Genomic DNA, 17,247 nt, shown 5'->3' with positions numbered 1-17,247 from the left:
CTCTGCCCTTTCATTATCTTTCTGAACTTCTGGTATAAATTGTGTGTTCCTGGCATTATTTAAATTATAGATTGAAACTTTTATATAACATGCCTGTCTGTCTAGATTTTTTTCCAGTAATTTTGTTTCTTATTTTACCCTTAAGTCAAAATGCAAAGCTAAGATGGAATTGTGACTTTTCAGATTATGTCCTTGGAAAATGTCATAGGCTTTCATTATGCCCCTGATTTCTAAGAACAACACTGGAATTTTAATGGCTTTGAATGCTTCTTTTTGATCTAATACCTATCCAGTCTTGTCTGGTTTTTAGCAACCAGTAGGTTAACAGAGCAGTGTTTGTATTCCTTGTTCTGAGGCAACAAGCATGTTCAACTAGAGGGGGAAAACACCCTGAGCTATGAAAACCTTCGCTGTTGTATGACTTAGTTACCCATTTTGCTTGCTGTAGCTGGAGAAAACTCTTGATTTGAGATGGAAATTTCTGAGTTTATCCAGTTCTTTTTTATAATTGTTCAGAATAGAGCAGACTTTATTCAAAGCTGTTCATCACTTAAATTCAGCCTTCAAGTTAGGATTGCAGCCTAAGCACTGACTGTATGGATGTGTAGGCAGCCAGCAACAACTCCCTAATATATGCATGGCTTGATTTGCATGTTTATAGCAGCTGCTTGCTTGGACTGTCCTTGGACTTCCAAGACATCAGCCCTGATTGATATGAAAACATATAAGGTGGTTTCTGATTTGAAACCCTGTTCATTTTTATCTTCAAGATAAGACTGGGGATTTTCGTCCTTCAGTGTGACAACAGGACACGCTCAGCTGCCTCCCTCCCATGCTCTGCTTGACTGTGGATGGGTGCTGAGTGTCCTTCTCAGTGCTTTGGAATCAGGGCTGCTCCTTTCTGTTCTGGAGAAACTGTTGCAACTTCTTGTTCTACCTAATACTTTCCTCTGGAATAAATTCAGGGGTGTGGTATTTTTAACACTCAGCAGTAGTTTGCTTGAAGGTAATTTTAGAAAGTGAAATGGAAAGGTACCCTTTTTGTGATATTTTGTAGAACAATTCAGAAATTCTACTGCCAACTTGAACAGGCAAGCTGATCATGTTAGTGACTATGGTCTGAGAATTGCCAGATACAGAAGTTTGTAGGGGAAATTCCAAACAATTGGGCAGATTTCCACTTGCATGAGGTCCTCCTGGATTTCCTCGTCATTGGCCCAGCATTTGACTGCCCAGAAGGGTTCACTGTCATTTGCAAACTTGGAGTTTCACTTCTGCCTCCCTTTTCCAAACCACTCAAGATGCTGCATAAAAGTGGTTTCAGCAGCACTGCCAGAGTGGGACTCACCCGACTGCAGCAGATCCTCAGAAACTTCGGGTGAATACCATGTGCTCCTGGGGACTTCTTCCCATTAACATCTTAACTCACCTCTTTGGCTTGATCTTGTATATTTATTTCAAATAGATCTAGTTGCAGAGAATGTATAGGGTATGAGAAATATCATAATAGGAGAGATTCTTACCTATTTCAGCTGCAGTGACAAATACAGACCTTCTAAACAATGACCCTTTTGGTATGTTTTTATAAAAGACAGCCAGTGGCCCCACATCACCTGCATAGTCTGTAAGGCTATGAGAGAATCTGGGAGACCTTTTGGTAGAGCAGTTAAGAGCAACTGTGGTTTAACAAGTGAGAATGAAGTTTTGCATCTTTGCAGTTGAATTTGAAAAGCAAGATCTGGTGCTTGTTTGATAGGAACCACCTATCCCTCACTCATCTATGTAAACAGGAAAACACCAATTTCATATTTAGTGTTTCAAGTACTTGGTCTTTTTTTTAAAAGATTGTACCTGTTGATATACTTCATTATTCCGATTTATCAATATAAATGGTTTTAAACAATAAAATATTTGTACCTACTTATTCAGACTAAGTGGTTTTGTCATCAGAAATCAAGGCAAAGTGTGTTAATGCAAGTAGCCAAGGTCTGGATTACTGACAGCTCCATTTTCTACATGATCAAGCTCTGGGCAAGCTTTTATCACATAATAAGCATGAAGTAGCCTAACTTACTTGCAATGAGACGTAAACTACCCAGCAGGAGATTTTCTCCCTCCCTATAGCATTGTCACAGTTTGATTAAAAAGTTACATGCTTAAAAACAAAAGTGAAAGCAAAACTGAATTCTTGTAGGTTCATTTTATTGTTTTATGGAGTTTTAAAGTAATCTGACTTCTCAGAAAGTCCCAAATGGAACCTTTTCCTTACTGTAAATAGCATTTCCTTGGGGAAACAGGTTAAATTCCTAACATTTTAAACTTGCATCTTCAATTTTTCTGGGTGTAACTTTATCTGGTAATAGGAATGTTGAATATGAGTGCCACAGAAGTGAGATGACAGAGCAGTGAGGTTGTATGTTTAGTTCAGTGAACTTTAACCTTCATCTTTACTTTAAACACAGGTAATAATAACTGTAGGCTATTTGCTCTTCTGCTTTATACCTTTGACAAGGTATATTTCATTTTTAATTTAGTACCTTCCATTTGCTATTTAGTCTTTTACTATATCAGCAGAAGATTTTTGTTCAACTCAGGCTCAAAATCTATTAACAGTTTTTTCATGGTGGCACATCCCATTTCATGTGGCAAAAGTGGAAGTAAAAGCAATAGTCATCCTAATGAAAGACATTTTAAAAATGCACCAAACAAGACTACAATTTGTATTTCTGTCATATCTGATACCTGTGCACAGTGTCAGCTTGTAATGAATCTTTCTAGTAGTAGCATCTTGGGATTCTTAAGTCAAGATTAAACAAGGTACTGCCTTGTGAGAGCAGAGAAATCCATTACTTATTTGAGGTATGCTTATGTTTTAGCATACTAAGAAAACCTGTTCAGAAGGCTATTATTAGGAATAATTACTGTGGATAGCTGCATTAAGGTCAAAATGGCAATTTGCATAAACTTAAACACAGGGAGTTGTAACAGTGAAAGCTTTCATCACTTCTGTCTAACATCAGGGAAGGCAATGATATGAAGCCAATTATTTAGAAATTGAGTAGAATTGGAATGATAGCAAAATGTTTTCTAGGTACTGCTTAAATAACAGAGAAGCTTAATATTAAATTTATGTTAAAAAAAAAAGCGCCCCAAACTGGAAACAACAGGCTTTGAGGGATTCACTTCCAGAAAGGTTAAGGGAATTTAGTTAGTTAGGTTTCCTGAACGCTGCCTTGAAATACATAAAACAGTCACTTAATTGCCACTTGTCTGCAATTTTAGTAATTTATTATGCTCTGTTCTTTAAGGAGGAATCAAGATTTCTCGTAAACACTTTGAAGAAGCTTTTAGGAAAGTGAAGTCTTCAGTATCCAAAAAGGTAAGATAATATTCGAGTATGTAAAGCTCATTACTCCCTTGGGAAGGACACTCTTGTGATGCTGGAGACTGGTGGGAATGGTTAAGGTTGCAGCATACTTAGATGTATTTCAAACTGACAGTACCTGTTTGTGCATTAACAAACCTGATGTTTGTGTTAAGGTCAGGAATTAAAGCCTCCCTTTTCAGCTGTAGATGATGCACTGCATGTAGGTGGCTTACCAAGATACCAAGATTATCTTTTAGTGTGGTGCCTTGGACTTCACTGACATTCCCAGATTGATTATTAACCTGGCCCTAAGCTCTTATGGCTGCTGAATTTTCAGTTAGAAGTCAAGGCCTTTAGAGTGCACCACATCCTGCCACAATCTTTCCTTCCCCACGACAATGACACACAAAGATTCTCAGCCTTTTCTGTTGGTGTGCAAGAGATGTAAATTTGACATGGGACATAAAACACACTTGATTATCTTAGTTACTTTTTATCACTCTTTTCATTATTTGGATTTGTCAAGGAAGTCTGTTCTAAACGTTTCCTTATGTCCCGTTCCTTTTAATGACTGAAAGGAAAGCTGTTCAATCACCTTAATTACTGTAATTTTGAAGTTAATAGTTAATGTATAGGACTTGCTATTATTGCAGAGCTTGTATATAGGTCTCCATGTGTTGCCAAGAGTGTACTGCAGCCAGAATACAGCAATGTATTCACTTTTAATGCTAGCCAGAGAGAAGTTAGCTAACTATTTCCTTTTATTATTATTGTATTTTGATGGTCAGTGACCTTTCATAAAATTTAAAAGTGATCTGTGGCTCCAAGAACCTTTAAAGATGATGTTGGTTGTTGTTTTCCCTTTGCTAATCACTAAGCAAACAGCCACAAAAATGTAAAACATCTCCTCTAACACAGGACAGGAGTAATAACTGTGAAGTATTAGAACATATTTCTTCTGGTTAACCAAAAATGTTATTCTGCATCTCAAAGGCAGCTTAAATATCACATGTCTGAGAGTCCTATATTTCAATTATATTCATCTGAAGACTTTTCAGTTAGGTATTTTGAAATATCTATTGCACTACAAGATACTTATCTCCCGTTTCCAGAGTCTACTTCCTATCTGCTAGACAAATTCAGTCTGACAAAAACTCTACAGCCCTTGCTATGAATACTGGAAAATCTAAAAAAAAAAGGCTAAAAAAGCTACATCTTACTGATCTAGTGCATTTACCTCTTCTACCCCATACACATCTGTATTTGGTTTAATTGGTTGACTCAAGATAAACAAAAAAAAATCCTTAAAGCTGTGGACAGACATCACGTTCTGAAGCCAGTTATTTCAGTGGAAGTATTCTATTCCTCAAAAGTGTCATTTTGAGTGACCAGTGCAAAGGGTTAGGGAACAGTTAAGTTAGATTAGCAAAAGATGATGTCTGCTCATTGTGCAGAACTAGAGGGGGGAGGAAAGTGTCAACTCAGCAGCTCCCTGGTGAAGAGGGCAGTACCTTCTCAGTGAAGCTGCCATCTAACCCAGCATGGCAACATAAAGAGTAAGAACTCTGCCCAAGGCCTCTGTGAACTACACACCATTGGTGACTCTCCCTGGAGACCCTCATTAATGAGCCAGGGTAGTAGGGGTTTGCCTTATTTAGGTTTTTGTCTGTAAATGTTTTAAATGCAGCTAGTAGCTCATAGAGCTGGTTTGTTTCACTTGCTTGAATAATACACAAAGTCACTTTTAAATATTGTGTAAGCTTTTTACCACTGTCTGAGGTATTTTTTCTATTCTCTTGGCACTGTTAGGATCAAATCATGTATGAAGAACTGCATCAGTCACTGTGCAGGTGATACATTTGGACAATTCCCAAAAGAGACTCATTCTACACTGGCGAAGAGTTCTGCAGTTCCTGTGCCTGTTTTCAAGAGACAGGTTGGAAAGAAGCTGTACTAAATCCATCTCTCAACTTTTTATACTGCATCTGAAAAGAAGGTCATCACAACCTACTGCTCTAAAGCATCCTTAATTTAACTGTCTCCAGAATAAAAGATACAATACATGCTTCCTGCTTATAACCATTTCTATTTTCAAAATGAATGCTTTTAGTGCTAAAAAGCTAATACCATTCTGATATATTTGGTGCCCTGAATCTGAAATCTCTGAGGCACAAGCTAGCCCCTCCAAGTGTTTACACTGCTCAAATAGCTGTTTTCAACCACCAGAGAAAAGTGCTGTGTTTTCTAGAACGAGGACACAGAGAAGCACTGGGAGGACAGAGCTGTGAAAGTAGGCTGGGAAAGTGCTGCAGTGGATGTTACTGCACGCATTTTCTGAGTACAGTGACACATAATTGTGCCAGCCCAGGTTCTCAGAGCTGCTAACAGCTTCCTTCCACCTTACCAAAATAAACTGCCCACAGATTGCAAGCTGGGAGGGTTACCTAGGAGAGAGTAAAGTTTGGAAACTGGCAAAGTGCTATTATAACATGATTCAACCTAGAAAACATTTGAATTAAGAGGTAGTTGACAAGCTGGTTCTTAATTATTTTTCTTAAACAGATAAATTTGCAACAACAAAAACTTTTTTACAGTGTTTCAGTATCCTCCGGAGAAATAAAAATGTTACTGTTTTAAAAAGCAAGCCAAGAGCTTTTTTTTTTTTTTTAATACAAGAAATTCCATATTGGAAGGAAGGTCATAACTTCCTAACTTTCAGTGTCAGCAAATCAGACAGTATCCAAGTTAAAACACTGAAAAGTGCCAGATTATGAAACCTACAATCCTTCAGGGAAGAACCCCAACAAAATAGTTTTTGTAAGCAACATATAATCTGTAAGCATCCTCCCCTAGTTACTTAAACAAGAGGGAGATCATTTCATCTCCTACTTGAATTCATTTAAACAAATACCCTGAACAACCAGATCTAACTTTAGGACTGACCTTGACAGAGAACAGTACCTTACATCTTAAATTCTTCTCAGAATTGTCAGCTAACAAGAAATCTCCTGCACCTTTTTACCCAAAGGTACATGTTGAAGGCTATCACATGTAACTTATCACCACAGACTTGCATTTTAAAAACACTGACACCCAGGGGAGCTTGTTCTTACCACTGGGATTTTTGCTCAACATAGTATGACATTCCCTCCCTCTCCTAGGGAAGCTGGAGCCTCAGTGACTCAAATTCCGACTCATAAGACTAACAAATTAAGTCCCTGTATATAAAGCAGATGATGATGATGTGCCTGCTTTTAATTGCAAATCAGGCTTGAAGCTTCAGCTATGATTCCCAGAAATCCAAGGTGAAGGATCATCATTTTCAATCAATACCATGTTGGAAGGAAACCTCAATGATCATCTCGTTCAACCTTTCTTGGCAAAAAGCAGTCTAGACACAATGGCCCAGCACCCTGTCCAGCTGAATCCTACAAGTGTGTGACACTGGGGAGATTCTTCACAATGAGTACAATCAGCCAGTGGAATCGTTTTCCTCATTCCCAGTGGGAAGCACCCCAGGAGTAACTTGCACTCCTTACCCCTCCTCTTTTCCACATCACCCTTATAAAAGGGAATCTCCATCTTCTTTGTAACCACCCCTGGAACACAGTGATAAATTCTCTCCCTAAGCTTTATTTTCTCAAGGCTGCACAAACACATTTCTCTCAGTCTTTGCTCATAATACTACAACAGTATAATAATAATGATACACTCAATTCACTTGAGTGGCTGAGTGAACCAATGAAAAGTTATTTCTCCTTTATGGATATACAGAGAAGATTCCTGTTACTGTCCTTGAGGATAGCTGCAGCTGATGAGCTTAGGCAGGAGTGGAATCCTCAAGCCCTGGCATATCCACCTAAGAATTTTCCTTTCCTTTTATGATGGCATTATTTCTGTGTATGTATGGAGCAAGAAAGCAAAGAAGGACGTGCCAGGCAAGATAAGGGAGGAAATGCTATCAAGTAGTACTAACAGCACTACAGTCTTGTCAAGAGTGCCAACACAAAACATGTTTATTATTCAAGGTGTCTCATGATCATTCTCCTTAACAGGTGATAAGGGAAGAGGAAGTGGGGTGCAGGAGGGTTTGAATGCACAAGAAAATCTGAAGTGAAAGTGAAAGGCAGAAAAAGCCAAATCAGTCAAGTGCCCATATCCTGCTTGCTTACCTTGTCTGGGCTCTGTGTGCAGCAGGGAGCAGGCAAGGGTAGGCAGCTGAACTCCATTTGCCTGCTCACACCCAAGTGTTGCACCCACACTGCTCCTTGTGGGAAATTCTGCTCAGGCTATAGTATATATCACTAAAAAAACAATGATCCTTTGTACGGAGGAGATCCTTTGTACACAGAAAATGGGAACTGCTTTAAGGAATGAGCCTATTCACGCAATCGAGACAAATATTTGGTTCTGCATATGCAGCTACCACCCCTCCTAACAGACATGCCTCGAGGTTTTGCCTCCAGTCATCTTGTTTCTGTTGTGACAAGATCAAGAAATTGTTCATCATGCCATTCTCCTCTCTCTTTTCCTGAGGCTAGCAACATATCTAAACCACAAGAATGATCCTGTCCCAGAGCATAGCAGAGGCATGGATAGGGGGCAGAGGCAGTGCACTGTGTGGGGGACTGTTGAAAGGAGAAAAGAAAAATACTGTCTTCAGTCATGGCTCAATAGGAAACTTTTTCCACATCTTTGTCCTGACTAAAGTCATATATCCCACTTCAGGCTTGATTGTGAAATAGATTTGCTAGAGAAGAGATAATTGTGTGGAGTTGCAGGTTGCTGTGCTAAAGGCAGATCCACATGATCCAGACACACCTCTTTATCAGATTGTTTTCCTAGGACCTCGCAGAAGCAAATGTTGGCAGCCCCAGAAGTGGTTCCTGTGCCTTGCAATGTGCAAACTAAACAGCAGAACTTGCTTTGCTGTCTTTTGAGACTTCCAAATTACAGAGGAATAGTTTCCACAAGCTGTGCCAGACTCCTTACACAAGGTTGCTGCTTCAAAGTCACTTTCCTCCTCTCAGTCCAACAGGATGGCAGCCTGCAGTCTGTAGCACTGATGGTATCAGCTGTTGAACCTCATCATGGAATAAGGAATGAACAGCTTTAAGCTCTACTGGGGCATGCCACTCCATCCAATAGAAGAAAGAAATGTCAGGGAGGCAGAGGTGACCTCACCATCTGACAGTGTCCACTTACCACCATCAACAGATCCATGTCTCAACACCTGGAGACCTTTGTCTTATGTGCTCACCAGCTCATTTAATGACTTCACCAGAGGAGTTCTGAGACACACAACTGGAAATCTGAACTGTTTAAACTGACCTCTGGTTCCAGGGAGGAAGTCCTGCCCTGGCTCTGACAGCAGGGAGCTCTGCAACCAGACAGATGCACCCATTTAGCACATTAATGTTGGGAAGGAGTCAGGTTCAACAGCAAATCAGGAATGCCAGAGGCAAGAGTTGTTCTGAAAGAGAAGCATACCCACGCCTGTCCTGTGGGAAAACTAATGCCTAGTACAATCAGATTCCAGGATGCATTACTTATTCCACTTAAGCAGCTTCAGATAATTGGGGGCAGGGAGTGTTAAAAGCCATGCAAGGAAGTTTATTCTGAAAACTGCAAGTTACTCTAAAAGGCCTGAAGAGGATTCAGAGCTCTGCACAATTTAACTGCAGCTAAAATACTCGGGTGACAGTTAAAACTCCTGACTGATTTCACATAAGATGTTTTCCAAACTGACAAACTGAAAGGAACAAACCCTAACAAACGTGTGGAAACACCAAAGTTAACTCATTCCATCTGAATAGATTCAGAAAAAACAACTGGGTTAACTGTCAGGGTTCTTGATGCTCTTTAGCTTCAAATTTGCTCTCCACAAGCTCCCTCCAACTTTCAGATAAAATGTTTCAAAAATTATACTAACCCATTTCTGCCAGATATGTTTTAATTGTATTAATGAAAACTATTTAATTCCTTAAAACAATAACTAGATGGTGCATATGTATTTTTTTAAAAAAATGTTAGCGTTTCATATTTCTATGTCATGCCTTTGGAATAAACACCATGCTTTCTCCAGTCATACTTACATTCACTGTTCATTTAGAATATAACAAGTCAAGTAGGGCCAACTGGTCCTAATTACTTTTACCAGTGGTTCAGAAATGCTTCTAACTGTTTTTTAGGGATGAAACTATGCTGGTTACCTTTCAAATAGCTGCTTTTGGCAGTTCTTACTATTGAAGTTAGCTGTTACAGTTTTTTTATGTTTTATACAGGAGTTATATGCCTAAAAAGGGTCACTACCAATGCTTGCAAGAATGAGACCATTGTTAAGATCCAAACTTAAGTCTCACTGGCTCAGATTAACCTAATACAGCAAATTGTTCTCCAATAAGTAGCCAATACCAGATATTTCAGAAAGACTATGGCAAGCACAGATATCTCCCTCAGAATTCCCCACTATTCAGTACCTCTTGAAGTGAAAATAATGTATTTATAATTTGAGTTGGAAGGGAAAATCATAATCAGACCACCTTAAAGCAATGCTTGCAATTTTAAACAAGAAAGATGGCAACTTCAGTCCTGTTTATAAGCAGGAATTCCATGAAATGGGTAACTAAGACTAACTATAAAATTTTTACTCTGAACTCTGGTTATCTTAAATATTCATATAGGATAACTGAATTTCTTAACTATCGCTCTTAGCCATAAAACTTTGTAGGCACTTTCCATCCTTCATCCAGCTATGATAAATCATTAACACCAAAGACAATTTAAGAAACAAAGGGTGAAAGTTATTAACTAAGTGGCTTAAAAAGAAACTGGTTTGCAACTTCTTAAGCCTGTACAAGTATTTCAACCAAAGTCCATTTTCCTCTGAGTAGGGAGGAAAGGCAGTGATTCTTTACAGGTCATCTATATCACCACTCAATAGAATGGATCTCAAATCTGCGTTAGAAGTACCAAACTTCTCTAAAGCTTAAGTCCTTCAGCATAAGGGGACCAATCAAAAATTCACCTAGTATTACTTTAATCTTGGCTTTTTAATTACATGTAAAAATACTGGACAAAGTCTATTTTGGCATTACACTCTACCCTGAGCAACACACTGGCTACACCTGTCAGGTTTCTGGCATAATGAAGTAACTTTGTAGGTGGCTGGCAGACTTTCATACCACTTCTATTGCTTAGCCACAGATAAGGGCCCACACTTAAAACACCCATTAAAACAGCACCGCAGTCAAGACTGAGTTAAGAGGTACCTATACATTCATTTCAGGCACTCACCTTTTCAAAACAAGCAACAAACACCCCAAAAACCCACCCCAAAATGCAGGAGTTGAAGACATCTAAAATCAGGTTACAGCAGCTACAACTTCCACCTTCCATCTTTCAGATGAACACACCACAGAACAACCATTTGAGATTTAAGGGTGATTTGTAGCCAGTTTTGACTGCTTAAAGCCATCATCAATGCATTAAACGGTAGAAGGCAAATCTACTGTGCTGAGGGATGGAAAGGTTTTTCACTGTCCAGCAAGTCAACCTGTTGCCAATGAAAAATTTCCTAAGCAGGAAGTTTGATATCACCACCTCTCAGCACATTTTAATAGGTAAGAAAGACAAGTATTTATGGAGGGTACTGTGGGTTTAGGGGAAAAAAAGCCAAACAAGATTATTTAACAACCTTTCTGTGTACACAAATGACTAATGTGCCTAATAGGTAGTACTGACAGTGGTTGTAGCCAGACTTGTTTGCCAGAATAGTACCAGTTTTAATCCATTCAGTTTTCCATAAAAGCCAAATTTCCAAGTGAGTGTAAATATTTATATTTATATTTAAAACCATAGTAACATGTAATAATTTTTCTTTGAAGATCAGAAAACCCCCAGACTCTGTAAAAAGACTTTTCCAACATAAAACCCCACATTGGGTATATTAAGTTACCTAAATGCCACCTGCTTACACCACATGCCAACAGAAGCAGCTCAGGCAGTAGGTGGGACCCTTGGAGCTGGCAGTACCCTTGAATACCACACCTTTTTTTTTTTTTTTTTTAACAAAGAAGTCACAAAAGCCATCTTGAAGATAGCAGTTTCATTCTGATAGATTGCTCCTCTAAGGTACTTTCAGTAGAAAAGGTAGACCTTTAAAGCAATGCTTCAAATGACACATTACGTATTTAAACAAAAGCAGACTTAACATTTCTGTGCAAATTTAGTTCTTCCAACCATCAGTTCCGAAACATTTTCAACAGAATGTTTAAGTTAACAAATCACGTTAGTTTAGAATTAGCAGGTAAGTACAGCATTTTAAAACTAGTCATCTAAATAGCATGTTGAAGGCAGTATACTACATTGAGAACTTTAAAACTGTTATGAGTCAGACAGACATTTTATATAGATGTAATACCTACCAAAGTAAATTCTGTTTAACAAAGTTTTTGTTTAAACAAAGTGGTTTTGCATTATGCACGTAACACTGATCCTTAGGCAAATAGAGACACATTAAACCAACAAATCTGAGGACTGTGAGGAATGTTATAGCTTGTAAGAGTCTGCTACTAAATCCTTAAGGATGCATTGCTGTGTTGCTGCACATCTTAACTCAGGACACAGGTGAACAGCTTTAGCAGGAGACCTTTATACCAGCCACTTTAAAGCAAGCAGACATTTCAAAGTTTTTTGGTTGCCAGAAGTTTAATCTTGCTTCACTTCACCCTTTAATTGCCTTTTCATGCGTGAATATGGGCTGATTGTGTCATCCATCACGAAGTCATACAGTACTTTTATCCAAGAGTTATATTGGGGCAGGTTGTCATAGTATTCAGCTGCTATTTTCTTCACCTGAAGGAGAGATATGAGGTTTATTTACTAGTTATATTAACATCAGTTGTGACAACTTTACAGTCCTCCATGTGTAACCTAGTGATGTGTAACAGCACTGGAAGTTTCATTCCAGAAGTTAGCTCCTACAGGAAAGGCCACTCATGGCACAATGTGAACGTTCCTTGAAGGAAAAAGCAATTCCCTAGTTGCTAAATAAATCTCATATGAAGCTTTTGGAGCTGGCAGGAACAAACTCTGCTAACACTCCAATGTCCCTTCATTGTGCTACCTACAGGATGATGGAGCTCACAAAAGCAAGTGGTTTGGTTGCTACTGAAAGTGACTCCGTTCAGTGCTGACTCATAGATATAAAAGTAGCAGTAAAAAGGATGTTCTAAGTTCTAGGAAGAGATGTTTAACCCAGCTATTTTTACATGGCGTTTCGAATCTCCATACTCAGAAAAAAAAAAAAAGCATTTTATTTCTGAGGAACATTTTGTTTCTGAAGACAAACTTCAAAGAATGAATATAAACTGCTTCCAAAGACTCTCCTCTCAGTTGCATATGTTGACTAGACCACTATTTAAACTGAGAGCAGCAGGTTCAGTTAGGTGTCTTTACTGCTATTTAGGACCAACCACTTTAAGGCTTAAAAACATAAACAGAACAAAAAGGATTTTTCACAAAATTCCATAGCTTTAGTCAGAAGAATAATATCAATCTGTAAAAGCAACAAACAAACCCAAAATAGTTAAATGCTTGGTTTGAAGGCAAAGCTTGTTTTGACCCATCATCACACCTATAGAATAGTGCACCTAGGCAGTGTACTTTTACTCAACAGTAAGAATTCTCAGCTCACCAGTGCTGAGGAATCGAGTGTTCAGTACTTGGGGATCTTTAGCACACAGCACAGCAGAATCCAGTCCAATTAAATTAACTGCACTGTTCCAAAAGAAGGCTTTGGTTTCTTATCAGAGCTGTGGATTACGAGTCCTGCAGCAGAACTGGGTATTTACCCCTAGGACTAAATACTTGAAAAAATTCATGCCCAGCTTATACCTAAAGTACTGTGCAAGAAGTGAAATGCTGGTTCACAGCACAGAGCCAGGTATCAAAGGAGAGTTAAAGCAACTTTTGCTGTATTTGAAAGATTAAATCTATGAATAAGAGCAGTCATCTCTCTGTAGAAAAAAAAAAAAAAAACAGAAAAACCCACACAAAGCCTCAACAAACCAACTGCATTATCTACCTGCTCTGCTAGAAGTGCTGGCAGTTACTTCAGCTGCACTGCCACCACTGACCACAGAAATACCAATCAAGTTTAGACTTCACCAGAGGGACGATCTTACAGGGTCTCACTACTGCCACGTGCAATAACAAAGCTGTAAGACCAACACCACAGCTGCTGTCAAACTGCAAATTTTGTGTCTGATGAAAAACCGGAATTTTAGATGTAACCCTGAAGTCTGTGTTCCCCTGCTCCAGTTGGGAAACACAGATACAGTGAGAAGGAAGCTCCTGCCTGTAAGAAACAAAGACTGAAGTGAGGAGAAACTTCAGCTCTGCTACTCATGCAGGCATGACAGGCCTAAGTCCTGGCTTGGAACTCTTAATTCTGCCAATGTACAGCTGATATTTATTTAGGGTTCAAAGGCTCTTGCTACAGAAAACTGAAGTGCTCCAGAATAGAAAAGTTATTAAACATTTGTAAACAGTACAACAAACATTAACAGTACCTCAAACCCTCTCTTTTCCCCTACCAGAGAATGTCCCTGCTAGAAGAGACTGAAGAAAAGCACACATTACAATACTGTCCTTAACATTTCAAAGGCAGAGATAACAAATCTCCAGAGTTATCTGCAACGTCTTAACTAGTTTTTTTGCATACTTACAAACAAGAATTCAGAAGACAGGTTGTAATTACAGAAAGCTGAAGTTAGTGCAAAGCTTAAGACATGCGTTCCCTCCCCTCTCCTTTTATGGAAGAGGCTTGAGCCGCAGCATATAGGGAGCTAGTTCAGGATACCACTGAAATGATAAATAATTACCTCCTTTATCACTCAACTTATATTGTGGGGTTTTTGTTTGTTTGTTTTTAAGCTCCCAACCTATTCTTCTGTCAGGGTTCTACCTTATTTTCATGTTAAAGTAGGCCTTAATTTAAGAAAAAGTAATAATCTTGGAAGGAAACTTACCAGTGGAAGGCTCTTGCCAGGAATATTGGGGAAGTCATGATGTTCATTGTGATAACCAACATTAAAAGTGAGCAAATTAAGTGGCCCATAGTAGGAATAGGTCTCATGTCCTTTTAAAAACATGTAATGTTCAGCTATGAAATGTCCTGAAATTGGGTGCAACCCAAGACCAAGTACTGAACCAGCAAGCATGTAAAAAATTGATTTGACGCCCCATAAATAATATATCGTGACATCAAAGGCGAGCTGAGCCAACAAATTGATTATTTCAAGTCGAGTGATGGGTTTAGGATTGATGCAGAGTGGTCTAATGGCATAGAAAAAAGGCTGAAGAACAATCCATATGAACTTCCTAAAACGGGTGCAGAAAAACCAGCCTTCAAAGTTGGTAGGAATGTCCACATCGATGCCGTCACCACCTAAGTAACGATGATGATCCATGTGGTATCTCTTGAAGGATATGGAGTAGGGGAGACCAAGAGGGAGGTTGGCAAATATTCCAAACCATCGATTCCACATGGCTTTGCTGTTGCCAAAGGCACTATTGTGAGAGATCTCATGAATAGCCAGAGTCATGGAGTGGCTAATACAGCTTCCAAAAACGTAAGCCCAAAAGACCACCCATTTCCAATCCAAGTCTTTAACCAGATAGAATGCAGTCAACTGTGCCAGAACCATCAGCACAACCACCCAGATCAGGTTGTAGTCTGGCTTCATCAGTGCTTTTATCTCTGGATGTTTAGCTAGATGGGAAAAAAATTAAATGAAAAAGAAGATATTTCAAAGCTCTCCTCACAACTAGCCCAATTAGATTACAGTTTTTTCTTCCCTTTGTCCCAATTAAGAGTTGTCTGCAAAGGTAATGAAAACGCATGACCTTACCACTTGTGATATTTACTGCTACAATGAATCATCTGAAATCGAGTCATTTTAGCACTTTCACGTTGCTCAGCAACTAGACACGTACATGGCAAGCACCACTACCACCTCCAGCCTCCTCCGGAAGGAAACGGCTCTGAGCCGTCGACCCACCCGTAATTCACCGGGGCTCAGGGAAGCTCAGCCCCGCTTCCAGCGCCGCACTCGCCGCCGTTATCCGCCGCCCCTGGGCGCGGGTGCCGCGGTGACCTCCGCGCGCCGCCGCCCCAGACACCGCCTCACCGCCCGTTCGGCTGGCGGGGAGCGGCCCGGGGCCGCCGGGGAACCCGGCCTTCTATTCCGCCGCTCGGGATGGCAGCCCGGGCCGCCGCCGCCCCGAGCTTCGGGCTCGGCCCCCGCAGGCGACCGCCTGCCCTCCTCCTTCCCCCTTCTCCTTCCTTTCCCCTCCCCCGCCAGCGCCGCCAAGGCGGCGGCTCCCGCCTCCACGTACGCGGGCCCGGCCGCCTCCGGCCGCCCCGCCGGGAGGCTCCAGGGGGCCCCGCCGCCCCCCGGCAAGGGCGGCCATCTTGTGGGGTGCCCGTGTGCCTCCCCCCCGCTCCGCCACGCGGCCGGCGGCAAGAAGCAGCGACACCGCGGCTCCTCACCCAGGATTTCCTTGCGGCGGTCGGCGTGGGGCTGGTCCGTGTAGACCCACTCGAAATCCTCTCTAGCCACAGTATTCCCCATGGCGGTAGCACAACGCCCACTGTCCACCCGCTGCGTGGAGCCCACGGCGCCGCACTTTATAGCGCCGCGAAGGCGGCTCGGGGCCACGCCCCCCCGCCACGCCCTCGCCGCCCATTGGCTGCCGCCGGCCGGGCGCGCTCCCGCGGCGGCGGCGCCCCCTGCCGGCGGGGCGGGGCGGGGCGGGCCCTGAGGGGCTGAGGGAGCGGAGCGCGGAGCGGAGGAGCCCTCGGAGCGGAGGAGCTCTCGGAGCGGGGGCTCCTGTGAGCTGCCGTCCTGGTTTGACCCCGTGCTTACAGACCCCTGCCTAAAGGTACTGAACTGCAACTCCAAACGCCTGTACCAAAGCCTCCATTTCCTTCCTTTTTTGTGGTAAGGTATTTTAAGAACTGTGACAAACTCCTCTGTAAGAACTAACGTCCATTTAATCTGTTACTGCATGTGCTTGTTATAAAACACTGACTGCGGGCAGTTCAGTGAGCAAGATTACCCTATGCAGAAGTTGAACCACTACTTGCTTAGAATTTTAGCTGTCCACTCATAATAATCTAAACCAGTAGATCAAAAATCCACTCAAATAAATCAGCAGTAGTGATAAGAAACAATGGAGGGTATTATCACAAAGTGAATTATACCTTATCTCTCCATGTAGTATCATCACTTAAAATTTATTAGTAATAGTGGGTACAAAAGGCTTATGCCTACAAGCTGCTGAAAGTCCCACGTGCAACAGGGCTATTGGAGGGGAAATTCAATCTCTACTTGGAAATGTTTGCAATCTAGAGTAGTGGACAAAGCACAGGATCCATAAAACACAGCACCTCTGTGAATAGTTTGGTTTGCACGCATTTTGATTTGTGCATATTAGGGTGGGATTTAGAAATGAAAAATGCAGCAAGGAGGTGAGACATGGAAAAGGTTATGCTCAGCCTTCCCCTCCTTAGTCACAGAATCTGGGTTGTGCGGACTGTGAGGACTGGTGCAGCATAAGAGGCTACGCAGATGTGTAGATTTCATCAAGGTACCGTGACCTTGCAAGGTTTACTTTCTGGTCAGTGACCATTTCACAATAAACCAGGAAGCTTTGGGGTTGCCAGTGCAGCAGCTGACTGCAGAATTGCCAGGGCCACAAGTGTTTCGTTCAGCTGTGCTCCAAACACCACACGTCACGTTTCTGACAGCGTTCCCTTCTGGGTGTAGTTCAAATATTAGCACTGCTATCCATCATTGTGCTAAAGACCTCCT

The 17,247-nt window shown here is 41.1% G+C and overlaps 2 protein-coding genes across 3 annotated transcripts in view; one reads left to right on the top strand and one right to left on the bottom strand.

The window, feature by feature from the left end:
* The window catches only part of NVL (nuclear VCP like), a 38,739-nt gene extending 33,306 nt beyond the window's left edge, over positions 1 to 5,433 (top strand). For both annotated transcript variants that reach the window (XM_042051884.1, XM_042051883.1), the window contains 2 exons: positions 3,309 to 3,379; positions 5,177 to 5,433. In XM_042051884.1, the coding sequence (XP_041907818.1) occupies positions 3,309 to 3,379; positions 5,177 to 5,221 (116 nt within the window). In that variant the 3' untranslated portion in view covers positions 5,222 to 5,433. The remainder of the gene's footprint in view (positions 1 to 3,308; positions 3,380 to 5,176) is intronic.
* A 4,956-nt stretch (positions 5,434 to 10,389) lies between these two features.
* On the bottom strand, positions 10,390 to 16,094 carry DEGS1 (delta 4-desaturase, sphingolipid 1). The gene is made up of 3 exons (XM_042051888.1): positions 15,924 to 16,094; positions 14,401 to 15,143; positions 10,390 to 12,223 (listed from the first exon to the last, which is right to left on the bottom strand). Exons 1-3 carry the CDS (start codon positions 16,003 to 16,005, stop codon positions 12,077 to 12,079), a joined length of 972 nt encoding a protein of 323 aa, XP_041907822.1. The 5' UTR covers positions 16,006 to 16,094; the 3' UTR covers positions 10,390 to 12,076.
* Between the last annotated feature and the right edge of the window lie 1,153 nt (positions 16,095 to 17,247).

This window comes from Corvus kubaryi, unplaced genomic scaffold (genome assembly GCF_017639235.1).
Source record: "Corvus kubaryi isolate FWS band 111438036 unplaced genomic scaffold, C.kubaryi_AGA036_p1.0 76, whole genome shotgun sequence".
In the NCBI taxonomy this organism is placed as follows: domain Eukaryota; kingdom Metazoa; phylum Chordata; class Aves; order Passeriformes; family Corvidae; genus Corvus; species Corvus kubaryi.
The sequence above is the reverse complement of the archived record's forward strand: the minus strand, read 5'-3'. Positions and strand labels throughout refer to the sequence as shown.